At 35.2% G+C, this 15602-nt stretch overlaps 2 protein-coding genes across 2 annotated transcripts; both read left to right on the forward strand.

Annotated features, from left to right (window-relative positions):
• Nucleotides 1–6053: 6053 nt before the first annotated feature.
• LOC140180358 (uncharacterized) lies at nucleotides 6054–7064 on the forward strand. Its single transcript, XM_072220936.1, has 3 exons — nucleotides 6054–6515; nucleotides 6632–6720; nucleotides 6800–7064. Exons 1-2 carry the CDS (start codon nucleotides 6243–6245, stop codon nucleotides 6683–6685), a joined length of 327 nt encoding a protein of 108 aa, XP_072077037.1. The 5' UTR covers nucleotides 6054–6242; the 3' UTR covers nucleotides 6686–6720; nucleotides 6800–7064.
• Nucleotides 7065–11976: 4912 nt separating this feature from the next.
• On the forward strand, nucleotides 11977–13927 carry LOC140180174 (uncharacterized). Its single transcript, XM_072220601.1, has 4 exons — nucleotides 11977–12049; nucleotides 13039–13529; nucleotides 13646–13734; nucleotides 13814–13927. Exons 1-3 carry the CDS (start codon nucleotides 11977–11979, stop codon nucleotides 13697–13699), a joined length of 618 nt encoding a protein of 205 aa, XP_072076702.1. The 3' UTR covers nucleotides 13700–13734; nucleotides 13814–13927.
• Nucleotides 13928–15602: the final 1675 nt, after the last annotated feature.

Here is a 15602-nt window from a genome sequence, read left to right on the forward strand (position 1 = left end):
AAATGGATCAAAACCTGGCATTCAACTCCACAAATGGCCTCTGCACGTGGAAAGTTAAAGCTCAGCCCAAGCACACACCAAGTGGGCCCCGGAAGTGGATTTATGCATCAATTAGTTACTTTTGTAAACCCTAGTAGCTAGTTTATTATAAATAGGACCTCTTACTATTGTATTAGACATCCTGGATTGTATTTTTGATCCTGTGATCATGTTTTGGGGGCTGGCCATCTCAGCCATGCCTGGACCTTTCACTTATGTATTTTCAACGGTAGAGTTTCTACACTCCATAGATTAAGGTGTGGAGCTCTGCTGTTCCTCAAAGATTAATGCAAAGTACTACTGTTTTCTATTCAATTCATCTTATTTCGCTTCTAAGATATTCATTCGCACTTCAACCTGAATGTGATGAACGTGACAATCATCATCATTCCCTTTGAACGCGTGCTTGACAACCACTCCCGTTCTACCTTCGATTGAATGAATATCTCTTAGATTACTAATACAAGGGACCGAGTCCGAGATATTGGGATCTTCGTGGTATAAGCTAGATTGATGGCGGCATTCATGAGAATCCGAAAAGTCTAAACCTTGTCTGTGGTATTCCGAGTAGGATTCAATGATTGAATGACTGTGACGAGCTTTAAACTCGCGATTGCCGGGCGTAGTAACAGACGCAAAAGGATAGTAAATCCTATTCCAACATGATCGAGAACCGACAGATGAATAGCCATACCGTGACAGGGTGCGTTGACCATTTTCACTGAGAGGATAAGATGAAACCATTGACAAGGGTGATGCCTCCAGACGATTAGCCGTGCCGTGACAGGACATTTGGATCATTTTCCCGAGAGAAGACCGAAAGTAGCCATTGACAATGGTGATGTATCACATAAAGCTAGCCATGGAAAGGAGTAAGACTGATTGGATGAAGATAGCAGGAAAGCAGAGGTTCAGAGGAACGAAAGCATCTCTATTCGCTTATCTGAAATTCTCACCAATGATTTACATAAGTATTTCTATCCCTATTTTATTAATTAATTTCGAAAACTCCATAACCATTTGATATCCGTCTGACTGAGATTTACAAGGTGACCATAGCTTGCTTCATACCAACAATCTCCGTGGGATTCGACCCTTACTCACGTAAGGTATTACTTGGACGACCCAGTGCACTTGCTGGTTAGTTGTGCGAAGTTGTGAACCATGGTATTGGCATAATGTTTTTGGCGCCATTACCAGGGAAAGAAAGAGCGATGAATTCTACATAATCAAAGTGTAATCACAATTTCTGCGCACCAGTGGTCTGTTGTTGAACCTATTTTGGTTCCTACCACCTTGATTGAAACCTTGCTGAGGTTTCTGTTGATCCTTCAATGAGAGTTTAGGATGATTCCTCCATGAAGGGTTGTAAGTGTTTCCATAGGCTTCTCCCATGTAATTCACCTCCTTCATGGTGGGTTGATCAAGATTATAGGCTTCTTCTTCAAGAGAAGCCTCCTAAGCACTGCCAGTTGTAGTTTGCATCCCAGTGAGATGTTGAGAGATCATATTGACCTGTTGGGTCAAGATCTTATTCTGAGCCAGGATGGCATTCAGAGTCTCAACTTCATGAACTCCTTTCTTTTGAGAGATTTCATGGTTCACAGGATTCCTCTCAGAGGTGTACAAGAATTAGTTGTTTGTAACCATCTCAATGAGCTCTCTTGCTTCTGCAGGTATTTTTTTTCAAGTAGAGAGATCCACCTGCAGAGCTGTCCAATGAGATTTTGGACATCTCAGATACGCCATTATAGAACACGCTTATGAGGGACCATTATAAGAGCATGTCAGGAGGACATCTCCTGATCAATTGCTTGTATCTTTCCCAAGCTTCAGAGAGGATTCACCTTCTCTTTGTCTGAAGGTTTGAATTTCCACTCTAATCTTGTTCATCCTTTGAGGAGGAAAGAACTTAGCCAGAAAAGTATTAACTAGCTTTTTCCAAGAGTCAAGACTCTCTCTAGGTTGGGCATCCAACCAGAACTTAGCTCTGTCTCGTAGAGCAAAGGGAAAAAGTATCAGCTTGTAGACTTCAGGATTAACTCCATTAGTCTTTACAGTATCATAGATCTGTAAGAATTATGCTAAGAACTGATGTGGATCTTCTAGTGGAAGTCCATGGAATTTGCAGTTCTGTTGCAGAAGAGAGACTAACTGAGGCTTAAGCTCAAAATTGTTAGCTCCAATGGCAAGTATAGCAATGCTTCTACCATAAAAGTCAGAGGTAGGCATGGTAAAATCACCAAGGACCTTTCTAGGCTCCTCTTGTGGTTCGACCATATCCTCCAGTTCTTGTTCAAAACTTTTTGAAAGGTCTCTTCCAGAGTGTTGTGCTTTAGCTAGTTGTAAATGCCTCTTTAGAGTCTTCTCAGGTTCAGGATCAGGAGTCAAGAGGGGTTCTTTATCGCTATTCTTGGTCATAAACAAGAAGAAAAGAAAGAAAGAAGAAGAGACCATGCCAATAGGCAAGAAGCTCCTCTTGAAAGTCAGAAGTAGAGAAAGAAGAAGAAGATGAAAAATAAAAATAAAAATAAATAAAATAAGTAGAGAAAAAATACATTAGAAATAATAGATAAGAGTAAATAAGAGAGGATGAAAGTTTAGAAGAAAAGAGAGAAGATAAAGAATTGTAGGCAAAGAGTAGAAGAAAGTAGAGTTGAATGAATAGAGATGAGAAGAGGAGAGGTATAAATAGAAAAAGTAAATAACAATTAAAATATTTTTTATTTTTATTAATTTAATTATTTTCGAAAATAAGTTAGTTAAAATTTTAATTGTTAAATTTTCGAAAATAGAAGAGAGAAAAAAGAGAGAAGTTTTCGAAATTTAAGAGAGAAGGGAGTTAGTTAGATAGTTTTAAAAAAGAAGAGAGAGACAAGAAGATATTATTTTCGAAAATTAAGGAAGAGAAGAGTTAGTTAGGTGGTTTTGAAAAAGAAGAGAGAGAAGATGAGAGTTATTTTTCGAAAATTAAGAGAGAAGAGAGTTAGTTAGGTAATTTTGAAAAATAAGAGAGAGAAGATAAGATATTAATTAAGAAAAGATAAAAATAAAAATAAAAGATAAGATAAGAAAATATTTAAATTTAAAAATAAAATAGAAGATAAGATAAGAGAGGATTTGAAATTAAAGTTTGAAATTAGAAAAAGATAAGATATGAAATTAAAAAGATTTTGAAATTGATTTTAAAAAGATAAGATTTTGAAATTTGATTTTGAAAACGATATGATTTAAAAATTTGAAATTTGAAAAAGATAACATAAGATTTTTAAATTTTGAAAAAGATATGATAAGTTTTAGAAAAGATAAGATTTTTGAAAAAGATATGATTTTTAATTTTTGAAAAATTTGATTTTTGAAAACTTGACTACTAAGATATGATAAGATAAAATTTTAAAAATTAAAATCTGAATTTTACTTATGATTTTCGAAAATTATGGTTGAAAATTAGTTAGAAAAGATATTTTTTTGAATTTTTTGAATTTTATGATGAAAGAGAAAAATACAAAAAAGACAAAAAACTTAAAATTTTTAGATCTAATACCTTTGTTTTTCGAAAATTTTTGGAGAAAAACACTAAAGGACAAGAAATTTAAAAATTTTAACACTTGAGTAAGGTTTGGTATTTATGTAACTAAATCTAATACGGTGACCACGGTTGTGGCTAAAATTGATGGATTGAATTGATGAATTATTTTGTATTGTTAGTAATAGTGGGTAAGGATTAAATAATGATGAATGATATTGGTTGAGACATGGCTAATTGAATTTCAGATTTATTTGAGAATTTAATTAAGTAATTTAGGGTAAAGCTTTGATTTTAAGGATTATGAGCTAATGATTGAGGATTTTTAATTTGAGTTTGAGGTCTTTAAAAATTTGATTTGAAAGTTATTGAAGAAAAAAAAAGAATTTAGGAGAAATTAGCAATATGAGGGATGATAAATTAATTTTACATATATATTTAATTCTAATCGGATAGAATTTTGGGATTAGATTAATTAATTTTACAATTGTACTTAATTTTTTATTATTAATTTATACTTGTAACTATTAATTCATAGTCTTTTTGTTTTTAACTGACTAAAAATTATTTTAGATTTGAAAAAAAGTTATCTGCTTTTGTAATTTTCTAATGATTCTTTTACAATTAATTTTATCACTGTTATTGGATTAGTTAGAGTTTGCACATTTTTATATCTAAAATATTGCAAGTTATTACATTATAATTATATTATCTACTGAATATATGGGTACCTGGAATAAAGTTTCTAGTTCTCATTCGAAAGTACTTGATGTATAAGTTCATTTGATATTTTTATTATATGCATTTACTCATTGTTGTTGTTCTGGATTGTCTGTATGTTTAAGTCTGTATTAATGTAAATAATTGAACACAAGCATTGTTAATTATTTATATAAATTTTGTAAAATTGATAAATAATTAGTTAATAAATTAAATATTGTTCAAAGAAATTAGGAAATTAAATTTTTATAATCTAGAAAAGTAGAAATATTAAAAATACAAAATTTGACACTAATTTTAAAGATTTTAGTCCGAAACCAGGCCAACGGATTGAATCGGTTGGATCAAGCCTGAACTGAGCCCATGGCACAACATATATAACACAACTCAGCTTTCTTCTCCAAAAACTTAATGGAATAACGCTGAAGAAGAAGCAACAGCCATGGAACCCTAACTTCATCTCCTCCTAAAATTCAATTTGTCATATCTTCCAATCCGAAACTCCGACCGCCGCACTGTTTGCGGCCACACGACCACCACATCGAGCTCTTCAAAACCATCTAAACAAAGTGGTAAGGAATTCATATTTTCTCACACATCCCTTCCTCCTTTCAATTTCAAAATTTTGGGTTACAAGCATTGAAATTTGTGATGTTTTCATATTTTAGGATCAAGCAAGCAAGTAGGAATTGTTGTGTTTTGTCCAAAACAACTGTGGGTAAGGTGAGAAAATTATCGAACATTTGTGAATAATTGAAATTGGTAAACCTATGTTTATTATAGTTATATTATATGTATTAGATTGTATTTCTTGTTAAATTGGAGTCCAACTGGTGGATATTGGAGGTTTAATTTGAGCCTTGGAAGCCAAAAATTCATTTGGTAAAGAGTTGAAGGCTTGGAGATTTTGGAAGAAGGGCATTTTGAGGTATTCCAAGTTTAGGGAGGAATCAGTCAAGGTATGATTTTGTGGTGGCACAAATCCCTACACCTTTTCATACTATTGTACCAGCAAGTGCACTGGGTCGTCCAAGTAATACCTGAGCGAGTCAGGGTCGATCCCACGAGGATTATGATTTGAAGCAAGCTATGGTTATCTTGCAGGTCTTAGTCAGGCAGATTAGAAGGTTGTTGATTGTGAAAGAAATACCGAATTGTAATTAAGTTAAAGGATAGGAATAGGAATAGAGTTGTAAGAAAAATGTCCGAAAGGGATAAAACCAATTGGATTAAAGTGCGGATTGTAAGACCCCTAATTTTGAAAAGTTATTAATTAAATATTTATGGTCTATTATATTTATTTAAAATCATATTTTTAGAGATTTTTATACATAAGTTGAGTAAATTCTTATTTATTATTTAGAGTTCTTATAAAGAAAATAAATAAATAAATAGTAAATATTTTATATGTCTTACTTTTAAATATTTAGATTTCTAACCTTACTTTATAAATAAAGGAGAATTAAATTACTTATCTCCAATTTTTGTTAATTTAGTATTTGAATGAAAATAATTTAGAAATTGTATTTAGAAGGTATTTTTGAGATAGATACTCTATATTTAATTTGGTTTTCAATTATTATTCTATTTTTATTTATTTTATAAAATTACATTATTATCCCTATTTTTATTTAAATTTCCTAATCTACCCCACACCACCTCAAACCCTAACAATACACTAACCTCACCCCACTCACACGGTGCACACACAACTCACCCACACTCACAGTAAAGAACAGAAAGAAGGAAAAAGAAAGAAAATGGAGTGAGGGTTGCGAGAGAAAAGGGTGGATCCAAGAGAGAGAGGGAGAGCGCCGGCAAAAAAGGAGGCCGCGGGTTGCCGGTTCGTCCACGAGCCGCCTCTAGAACCGCGAAGAGAAGGAGAAGCTCGCGCCACCGTCAACCCGTCGCCGCTGTTCGTCCTTGCCGCCGCCAGTTGCGCCGCCGCGAAGAAGAGATGCGCGAAAGAGGAAAGGCCGGTTCTGTCACCACCGTCGTGCCGTGCTCCATGCCGTCACCACCATTATTCTGTCACAAGAGAAGGATGTGCGAGGGAGGAAACAGAATCGCGAGGGTGCTCAGCCACGGAGAGAGGAGACGCACGTCGAATCTGTCGCCGCCGGTCCGCCCACCGCCAAACCACGCCGCCGTCCGTGAGGCTTTCTCCATCACCGCTGCCGAAGGTCGCCATCGGAGCCACTGCTCCACTTCTGTCATTCTTCTTTTTCCGGTGAGTTGTCGCGCCTTGAAGCTCCTTCTGTAATTATTCTAGCTACCTGTGGTTAAGGATTCTGATGTATAGATGTTGTAAGGTTAACTTTATGGGTTTGCATGTCAAAAATTAAGGTTGTTGCTGAGCCACTGAAGCCCTTGGCCACTGTCAGAGCTGCTGCCGATTAAGTTTGGGGTGGTTGGCGTGTCGTTCTTTTATTCCAGTAAGTGTCTTTACCCCGGGATCCTCGCCTTTGGTTTTCTGATATGTGTTTTGAGGTTTCCACGATATTGATATTTTAGGAATTAGAAACCGGGCCCGCACGTCACGTTTGAGGCTGTTCTGCTTTTGCGGAAGTGAGCAGAGCTGAGGTTTTAGTTGCATTGATTTCGGGTCGAGAGGAAAGAAATTTCTTAAGGCATTTGGATTGTGGTTTGAACGTGTCGAGGTAGGGGCTTTTTCAAAGAACTTAGTTTTATGATTTGGAGTTGTTATAAATGGATATTAATGTGATAAATGTACTTTTGTGGTTATATAAGCCTTATATATTGCTGAGCTATTTTGTGATGAACGTATTTGTGGTTATATTGGATTGCTGTTTGATTTGGTTATATGGTTGGTTGCTGAAATATTCCATTACAATTTTGGAAAACGAGTTTGGTTCATTGAAAATGGATTGAGTTTGGATTTGATTTCTTGAATTATGAGAAGGATATGAATTTTCAAAATTAGTCTGATTTTAAACTGATTTGGGTTTGAACCCGTGGAAGGGGTTGTATATTAGTTTGGTTGGGACCCGAAACGGGTGGCAAAATCCAAGTTTTAGGGGAGATGCTGCCGAAATTTTATGAAATTCAAGATTTTGTTTTAAGATATGATTTAGAAAAGGACTGGATTTGAGAGGTTCTGTTGTTTGGTTCTTGATTTATTAAGAAACAGGAGATTCAAGTTTAATCTTTTAAGGAAAGCTTATGTTTTAAGTTTGAGTTAAACATGAGGGGACTTATGTTTTGAGGTTTGATCAAAGAAGTACCTTTGGAGGAGTTTTAGCAGATTTTAAAGGAAATTGAGCTCTGATTACTTAATTTCGTATTACTTTTGAAGTATTCTTTAAATTTTAACTAAACAAATCCGAGCCTTTGGGAAAGTTTCTGATTTAAGAATGAAAAGAAATTGGGTTTTTTGGACTTAAATAATGTTGGTTTTGAAACTGGTTCGGAACTTTTGGCCTATATGCCTTGGTTTTGGTTTTGAGTCTCCATTTTAAATGATTTTAGTTTGAGTAATTATGATTCCGAGGATTTCTAAAGAGTTTGAGAAGTGAGGCAGGTTATTCTTCCCTAAAGACTTGTGTCTTCTCAAAGAAAGTTCCATTTTACGGTTATGATTGAAAGTCTCTTGGAAGTTTTGTAAAATGTTATATTAAGCGACTAAGACTTGAAAAGGAAATTGATTTTGAGGAAAGTTGAATTATGAGTTTGAAGAGATTTGAGAAATAAAAAGTGACTTATGGCTTGAATGATGATTGGTTTAGTATGAAATGTTAATGAAATGCGGAAATGATGATGGACGAATGATTATGAATAAACATATGTGGCTTCCGCACGTTTATCTGAGATACGAGTTCCCTGGGTAAAGAACCGTGGCTTGCCACCACGTGTTCTAGGTTGGATCTCGATACTCTGTTGACCTTACGTCGTAAGGGTGACCGGGAACGTATAAATTCCCGGGTATGGATAGCCCCCAGTGAGTGATTTGAATGATGTATGAATGTAAAATCTATGCATAGACTCATGGGGATGCGCGACGGGGGACAGTCTAAGGACAATTCATACTTGTCGGGTTGGCTGGATAACCGACAGATGAGCCTCATCAGCCATAGGACAGGCATGCATCATATGCATTTGTATGCTTTGTTTGGGTTTGAACTTGTTTGGGTTTGCCTAATTGCTAAACTGTTCTTAACTGCTACTTGAACTATTTGCTGTAACTGCTACCTACTTGTACTTTCCTTGTCTGTCTTGCCTATGTTTGTCCTGATGTGCTACATTTGAGAATGAACTTTAGTGCTGAATTAATGATTGTGTTGTTGATTGCGTGGTTGGTTTCTGATTGAGATTTTCTTTTAAGAAAGGAAAGGTTTCAGATTTCTGAAAGATTAAACTTTTTTTCTTTGAAAAGGTTTTGAACGTTTACTTAATGGTTTTTAAAAGATTCATAAGGCATGATAATCTCTGAGTTTGAAAACAGTTTTCTTATTAAATATCTTTTTATGACAACTTTGAAACTCCGTGGTGAGACCGTGTGGTTAGGTTCTCACCCCCTACAGGTTTTTCCTTTTCAGGATATGGACGACGAAGTTTTAGAAGAGTTATATTCGTTTTCTATTTATTCGACATTATTTTGTATGATCTTAGTTTTTATTTTTTTTCCCTCGCCTTTATTTCTAGCGCATTTTGCAAGAGGGATAAGAGTTTTGATGTGTGAAGTTTTTATATTGATATGATGTATATATATATATATATATATATATATATATATATATGTGTGTGTGTGTGTGTGTGTGTGTGTGTGTGTGTGTGTGTGTGTGTGTATGTATATGAATTATTTGTAAGTATTGTAACGTATGGATGTATGTTTCGAATATTCGGGAAAATTTTAAACAGGCTCATATAGTACTAAATATTTCAAGAGTCGTTGTAATACCCAAGCTATCAGAGTGGCGCAGCCGGAAGTGTGACTTTTGATAGTTAGGGTGTTACATTATGGTATCAGAACGGTCCTTCCTGTAGAGCCTGAGGAATGGACCGACTATGCTTCAATTGCATACTCAGAGAGTCTGTCATGTAGTAGGTCTTGTTTGGATAACGAGAATAGAGCTTTATGCACATGACGGTCTATTGATTAATGCCATTAGTCTTGTATTACATAATTCCTGATATTAAGTTTGGCCGGCTTAACACTAGTGAATTATGTATATGTAGGCATTAATGGGTTATCATAGGCGATAAACGAGTCATAGATAACGCGAGACGTGAGTTTTGGGAACGTTAGAAACTAAGTTCTAGAGATAAGTTCCGTTTCGACGTATAATCTATATTCGTACTTGATGTTATCTCTTTCTTTATTAATTGTATTGAAGTCTCAAGTTCTCTTGGTCTCTTTCTTGGAATATGTTCTCGATATTTTTCCATCATATCTTGTCCTTCATACATATCCTTGCTTGATTATGTTCCTACTTATTGCTTGAATCTTTAGGGAACATTCAACTTTGACACTGTTCATAAATTCTGTATTTCTTGATTTGATATTGAATTTATTTTAGTGTAACGCATAATCCTTGATTCCTAAACCGTTTGAAATCTTAAGAGTTGCGATTCTTAGCAAGCTAATTACTCGATTTGGTTCTCCTGTTTCGTGTTCTATAACTTATGCGTATTTTGCTCAGATTACAACCATTGGCTTTATGTTCCCGTACAAGAGTGATAAACACTTTGACCTTGTTTTGATGTAATATATCACTGCTAGTAGTTTCTTCTGAAATTTTTATTTTGGAGCCTCTTTTGAAAATAGTTCTATTTGACTTTTTTTTTCCAGTTTAATTCTGATTGTAATCATTCTTTGAATTCTGAATACAATAGCTTTTGATTTTATAAGTACTCTCCTATAAGAAATGAATAAATTCTTCGTATAGTTAAAGCATGTTTCTTTCTAAAAGTACTACTTACTCTTTATTTAATTTTATAAGAATATTTTACCTTAGATTTATTCATTTAAATATAATTTGATCCTTTTTCAATTGGAATTTTTATGAATATATATTTACTTGACTATGTACTTGCGTATTCTTCAAACTTCCTGAAACAAGACTTTTGCTTTTATTTCAGTTAACTTTCATTTGACAAACTTCACTTAATTTATTTTTAATTTGAATTTGGTTTAGTATGATACATTGCCTATGCAATTGTTGTTCTTTTGAAAGTATTGGGCTCATATCCTTCCTCTTAGGAACAGACCAATTCCTTTTTAAGCTTTTCACTTCTTTGAATGATATACTTGGTTCTGTTTTTAATTATTCTTTTATTGTTACAAACATCACCATTAGTCTTAGTTTTCCTTCTCTTGTGAATCTCATACTCGTCCGAGTCATCCTGAATTTATTTCAATCTAGTGCAACGTTTGTCCTCTTATTTGTCTTTGTTTAATCAAAGGTTCTTTCATGAAAATTCACTATTAATCGAGTGTCTTTCCTTACAAGTTTTGTATTCTTTTGGATCGATTGAAAGCTTGTTTGATATCTCATGCCTCTGGATCTTGTTTAAACTCCCTTGATTTAAAGATCCTTTCTTCCATGGGCTGATTACCTTTTAAGCGCATCGTAATCTTCTTAAATGATTTTTGCGAGGTGGTTATTCCAAGTATACTTTCAAAATTTTGTTTTCAACCATTTTTGAAGAAGTTTTGAATTCTTTTGAAAAAAAAAATTATTTAAGTTTTGAATCAACCTTTTAAGCTGCTGAGTCCCTTTCTTGAAATGAGTTGGTTTTCTTCTTAGTGCATCTTAATATTATTGAACATCCTTATAAAGCTGTGATTTCAAGTATATTATTGGAGTTTTGTTTTAAACCTTTTTAAACAAGTTTTGATTTATTCTTATGCAAAGTTGTTCTTGACTTCGCATTCCTTTACTTGAGCAGTACCTCTCTTTGATATGATTTGAACTTGTCTTGGTGCGATATAACTGTCTATTGAAGTTTTAATAAAATCGCTTTCAATTCAGCCTACACTCCTTTACCTTATACTCTGAAAATTTCTGTATGTGATTTAAACCTGTTTGATTGTAACGTATCTTCTTTTATTTTATGAGTAAAACTCTATCTCAGGTTTCCTTCCAACAAGATTGTAGTTTTCATATATGCTTGAAAAAGAAGAGAAAATGCAATGTTGCTCTTAGCTAAATTAATCTTTCCATTTACAAAGTTTGTGTAATCTATTTCCACTTGAATTTATATTGAGATAATGCCCCATTTACGCTTTTATTAATCTTTTGAAGGATGTTTGTTACCCATTTTCTTTTTCAAAACATGAAATAACTTTCCCTTAAGTTTTCCATTCTTTACGAACAAAGTATTAGAAAGTATTTTTTTTTAAACCATACTCTTTAGTTCTATAAGCTTTATCTTTGGTTTTAAACACTCTTCTTCTGTAAACCTCATATTTCGAGACTCGACTTGATTTTATTTCAAACTACTGCACTACTTTTCTTTTTATTATTCCTATCAGATTTCATTGATTCGAGAGTCATTCTTGAGATTGCCGAACTAATCTTCTTTCTGGCACTCTTCATTCCTTGTGCATACCTGCTTATTTGTGATCTCAACAATTCTTTCAAGCTCTTGCGAATTTTATCCTTGTCGCTTGTCCTTTTCCAAGGTGTTATATCCTTCGAATAAACTCGGAGATAGCTTTAGAGTCACGTATGACCTTTAGGCGTAATAAGCGAAGCGTTAGTCTCTTTAGAATGCAGTTCGTAAACGTGAAAAGGGAAAGCGGTAAATATGCAATGTTATAAGGAGTGTGGTAGTTTTGTTCCTCGTAAAAGTTTGCGGATGATTATGCTTGTGGCGGTTAAGGGGTTGTGAAGTGACTGATGGAATTGGGAAGTTGAAATTTTGGAGTTAGTACGAAATGTATGCGCAGACGTTATCCTGTTTGTTCACGTCAACCTGTTTTCAAACTTCTGCCACCTAGTTACCCCTTTGTTTTTGCGAACACCTAACTTGAACACTTACACCTTCTTGTGCTCCAAGTTTTGGTAAAATAGTAGCCCCTATAACATTTTTGCTATGAACCATCTTTTAACTTTAGACCATATTTTTCTCTTACACCTAAGTTTTATGAATTATTCGGTATTTGGAAAACTATATGCCTATATCTGCCAAGACCTCTATTTTTCTAAAGTATACCAAAGTAAAGTATTCAAAACTATTTTAGTATTTTGTGTATTAACTTAATTTTCGAGGACGAAAATTTTTATAAGTGGGGTAAGACCCCTAATTTTGAAAAGTTATTAATTAAATATTTATGGTCTATTATATTTATTTAAAATCATATTTTTAGAGATTTTTATACATAAGTTGAGTAAATTCTTATTTATTATTTAGAGTTCTTATAAAAGAAAATAAATAAATAAATAGTAAATATTTTATATGTCTTACTTTTAAATATTTAGATTTCTAACCTTACTTTATAAATAAAGGAGAATTAAATTACTTATCTCCAATTTTTGTTAATTTAGTATTTGAATGAAAATAATTTAGAAATTGTATTTAGAAGGTATTTTTGAGATAGATACTCTATATTTAATTTGGTTTTCAATTATTATTCTATTTTTATTTATTTTGAAAAATTACATTATTATCCCTATTTTTATTTAAATTTCCTAATCTACCCCACACCACCTCAAACCCTAACAATACACTAACCTCACCCCACTCACACGGTGCACACACAACTCACCCACACTCACAGTAAAGAACAGAAAGAAGGGAAAAGAAAGAAAATGGAGTGAGGGTTGCGAGAGAAGAGGGTGGATCCAAGAGAGAGAGGGAGAGCGCCGGCGAAGGAGGAGGCGGCGGGTTGCCGGTTCGTCCACGGGCCGCCTCTAGAACCACGAAGAGAAGGAGAACCTCGCGCCGCCGTCAACCCGTCGCCGCTGTTCGTCCTTGCCGCCGCCAGCTGCGCCGCCGCGAAGAAGAGATGCGCGAAAGAGGAAAGGCCAGTTTTGTCACCACCGCCGTGCCGTGCTCCAAGCCGTCACCACCACTGTTCTGTCACAAGAGAAGGATGTGCGAGGGAGGAAACAGAATCGCGAGGGTGCTCAGCCATGGAGAGAGGAGACGCGCGTCGAATCTGTCGCCGCCGGTCCGCCCACCGCCAAACCACGCCGCCGTCCGTGAGGCTGTCTCCATCGCCGCTGCCGGAGGTTGCCATCGGAGCCGCTGCTCCACTTCTGTCATTCTTCTTTTTCCGGTGAGTTGCCGCGCCTTGAAGCTCCTTCTGTAATTATTCTAGCTACCTGTGGTTAAGGATTCTGATGTATAGATGTTGTAGGGTTAACTTTATGGGTTTGCATGTCAAAAATTAAGGTTGTTGCTGAGCCACTGAAGCCCCTGGCCACTGTCAGAGCTGCTGCCAGTTAAGTTTGGGGTGGTTGGCGTGTCGTTCTTTTATTCCAGTAAGTGTCTCTACCCCGAGATCCTCGCCTTTGGTTTTCTGATATGTGTTTTGAGGTTTCCACGATATTGATGTTTTAGGAATTAGAAACCGGGGCCGCATGTCACGTTTGAGGCTGTTCTGCTTTTGAGGAAGCGAGCAGAGCTGAGGTTTCAGTTGCATTGATTTCGGGTCGAGAGGAAAGGAATTTCTTGAGGCATTTGGATTGTGGTTTGAACGTGTCGAGGTAGGGGCTTTTTCAAAGAACTTAGTTTTATAATTTGGAGTTGTTATAAATGGATATTAATGTGATAAATGTACTTTTGTGGTTATATAAGCCTTATATATTGCTGAGCTGTTTTGTGATGAACGTATTTGTGGTTATATTGGATTGTTGTTTGATTTGGTTATATGGTTGGTTGCTGAAATATTCCATTACAATTTTGGAAAACGAGTTTTGTTCATTGAAAATGGATTGAGTTTGGATTTGATTTCTTGAATTATGAGAAGGATATGAATTTTCGAAATTAGTCTGATTTTAAACTGATTTGGTTTTGAACCCGTGAAAGGGGTTGTATACTGGTTTGGTTGGGACCCGAAACGGGTGGCAAAGTCCAAGTTTTAGGGGAGATGCTGCCGAAATTTTATGAAATTCAAGATTTTGTTTTAAGATATGATTTAGAAAAGGACTGGATTTGAGAGGTTCTGTTGTTTGGTTCTTGATTTATTAAGAAACAAGAGATTCAAGTTTAATCTTTTAAGGAAAGCTTATGTTTTAAGTTTGAGTTAAACATGAGGGGACTTATGTTTTGAGGTTTGATCAAAGAAGTACCTTTGGAGGAGTTTTAGCAGATTTTAAAGGAAATTGAGCTCTGATTACTTAATTTCGTATTACTTTTGAAGTATTCTTTAAATTTTAACTAAACAAATCCGAGCCTTTGGGAAAGTTTCTGATTTAAGAATGAAAAGAAATTGGGTTTTTTGGACTTAAATAATGTTGGTTTTGAAACTGGTTCGGAACTTTTGGCCTATATGCCTTGGTTTTGGTTTTGAGTCTCCATTTTAAATGATTTTAGTTTGAGTAATTATGATTCCGAGGATTTCTAAAGAGTTTGAGAAGTGAGGCAGGTTATTCTTCCCTAAAGACTTGTGTCTTCTCAAAGAAAGTTCCGTTTTACGGTTATGATTGAAAGTCTCTTGGAAGTTTTGTAAAATGTTATATTAAGCGACTAAGACTTGAAAAGGAAATTGATTTTAAGGAAAGTTGAATTATGAGTTTGAAGAGATTTGAGAAATAAAAAGTGACTTATGGCTTGAATGATGATTGGTTTGGTATGAAATGTTAATGAAATGCGGAAATGATGATGGACGAATGATTATGAATAAACATATGTGGCTTCCGCACGTTTATCTGAGATACGAGTTTCCTGGGTAAAGAACCGTGGCTTGCCACCACGTGTTCCAGGTTGGATCTCGATACTCTGTTGACCCTACGTCGTAAGGGTGACTGGGCACGTATAAATTCCCGGGTATGGATAGCCCCCAGTGAGTGATTTGAATGATGTATGAATGTAAAATCTATGCATAGACTCATGGGGATGCGCGACGGGGGACATTCTAAGGACAATTCAGACTTGTCGGGTTGGCTGGATAACCGACAGATGAGCCTCATCAGCCATAGGACAGGCATGCATCATATGCATTTGTATGCTTTGTTTGGGTTTGAACTTGTTTGGGTTTGCCTAATTGCTAAACTATTCTTAACTGCTACTTGAACTATTTGCTGTAACTGCTACCTACTTGTGCTTTCCTTGTCTGTCTTGCCTGTGTTTGTCGTGATGTGCTACATTTGAGAATGAACTTTGGTGCTGAATTAATGATTGTGTTGTT

The sequence above is a fragment of the Arachis hypogaea genome, chromosome 16 (assembly GCF_003086295.3).
Source record: "Arachis hypogaea cultivar Tifrunner chromosome 16, arahy.Tifrunner.gnm2.J5K5, whole genome shotgun sequence".
Lineage (NCBI taxonomy): Eukaryota > Viridiplantae > Streptophyta > Magnoliopsida > Fabales > Fabaceae > Arachis > Arachis hypogaea.

Bases quoted from the DNA above. Each gene is read 5' to 3' on its own strand.
- LOC140180358 (XM_072220936.1), top strand. From the start codon at position 6,243: ATGCGCGAAAGAGGAAAGGCCGGTTCTGTCACCACCGTCGTGCCGTGC. The intron at 6,516-6,631 runs GTGAGTTGTCGC...TCAAAAATTAAG, and splicing joins CTGTCATTCTTCTTTTTCCG to GTTGTTGCTGAGCCACTGAA.
- LOC140180174 (XM_072220601.1), top strand. From the start codon at position 11,977: ATGACCTTTAGGCGTAATAAGCGAAGCGTTAGTCTCTTTAGAATGCAG. The intron at 12,050-13,038 runs GTAAATATGCAA...AGTAAAGAACAG, and splicing joins AAACGTGAAAAGGGAAAGCG to AAAGAAGGGAAAAGAAAGAA. The intron at 13,530-13,645 runs GTGAGTTGCCGC...TCAAAAATTAAG, and splicing joins CTGTCATTCTTCTTTTTCCG to GTTGTTGCTGAGCCACTGAA.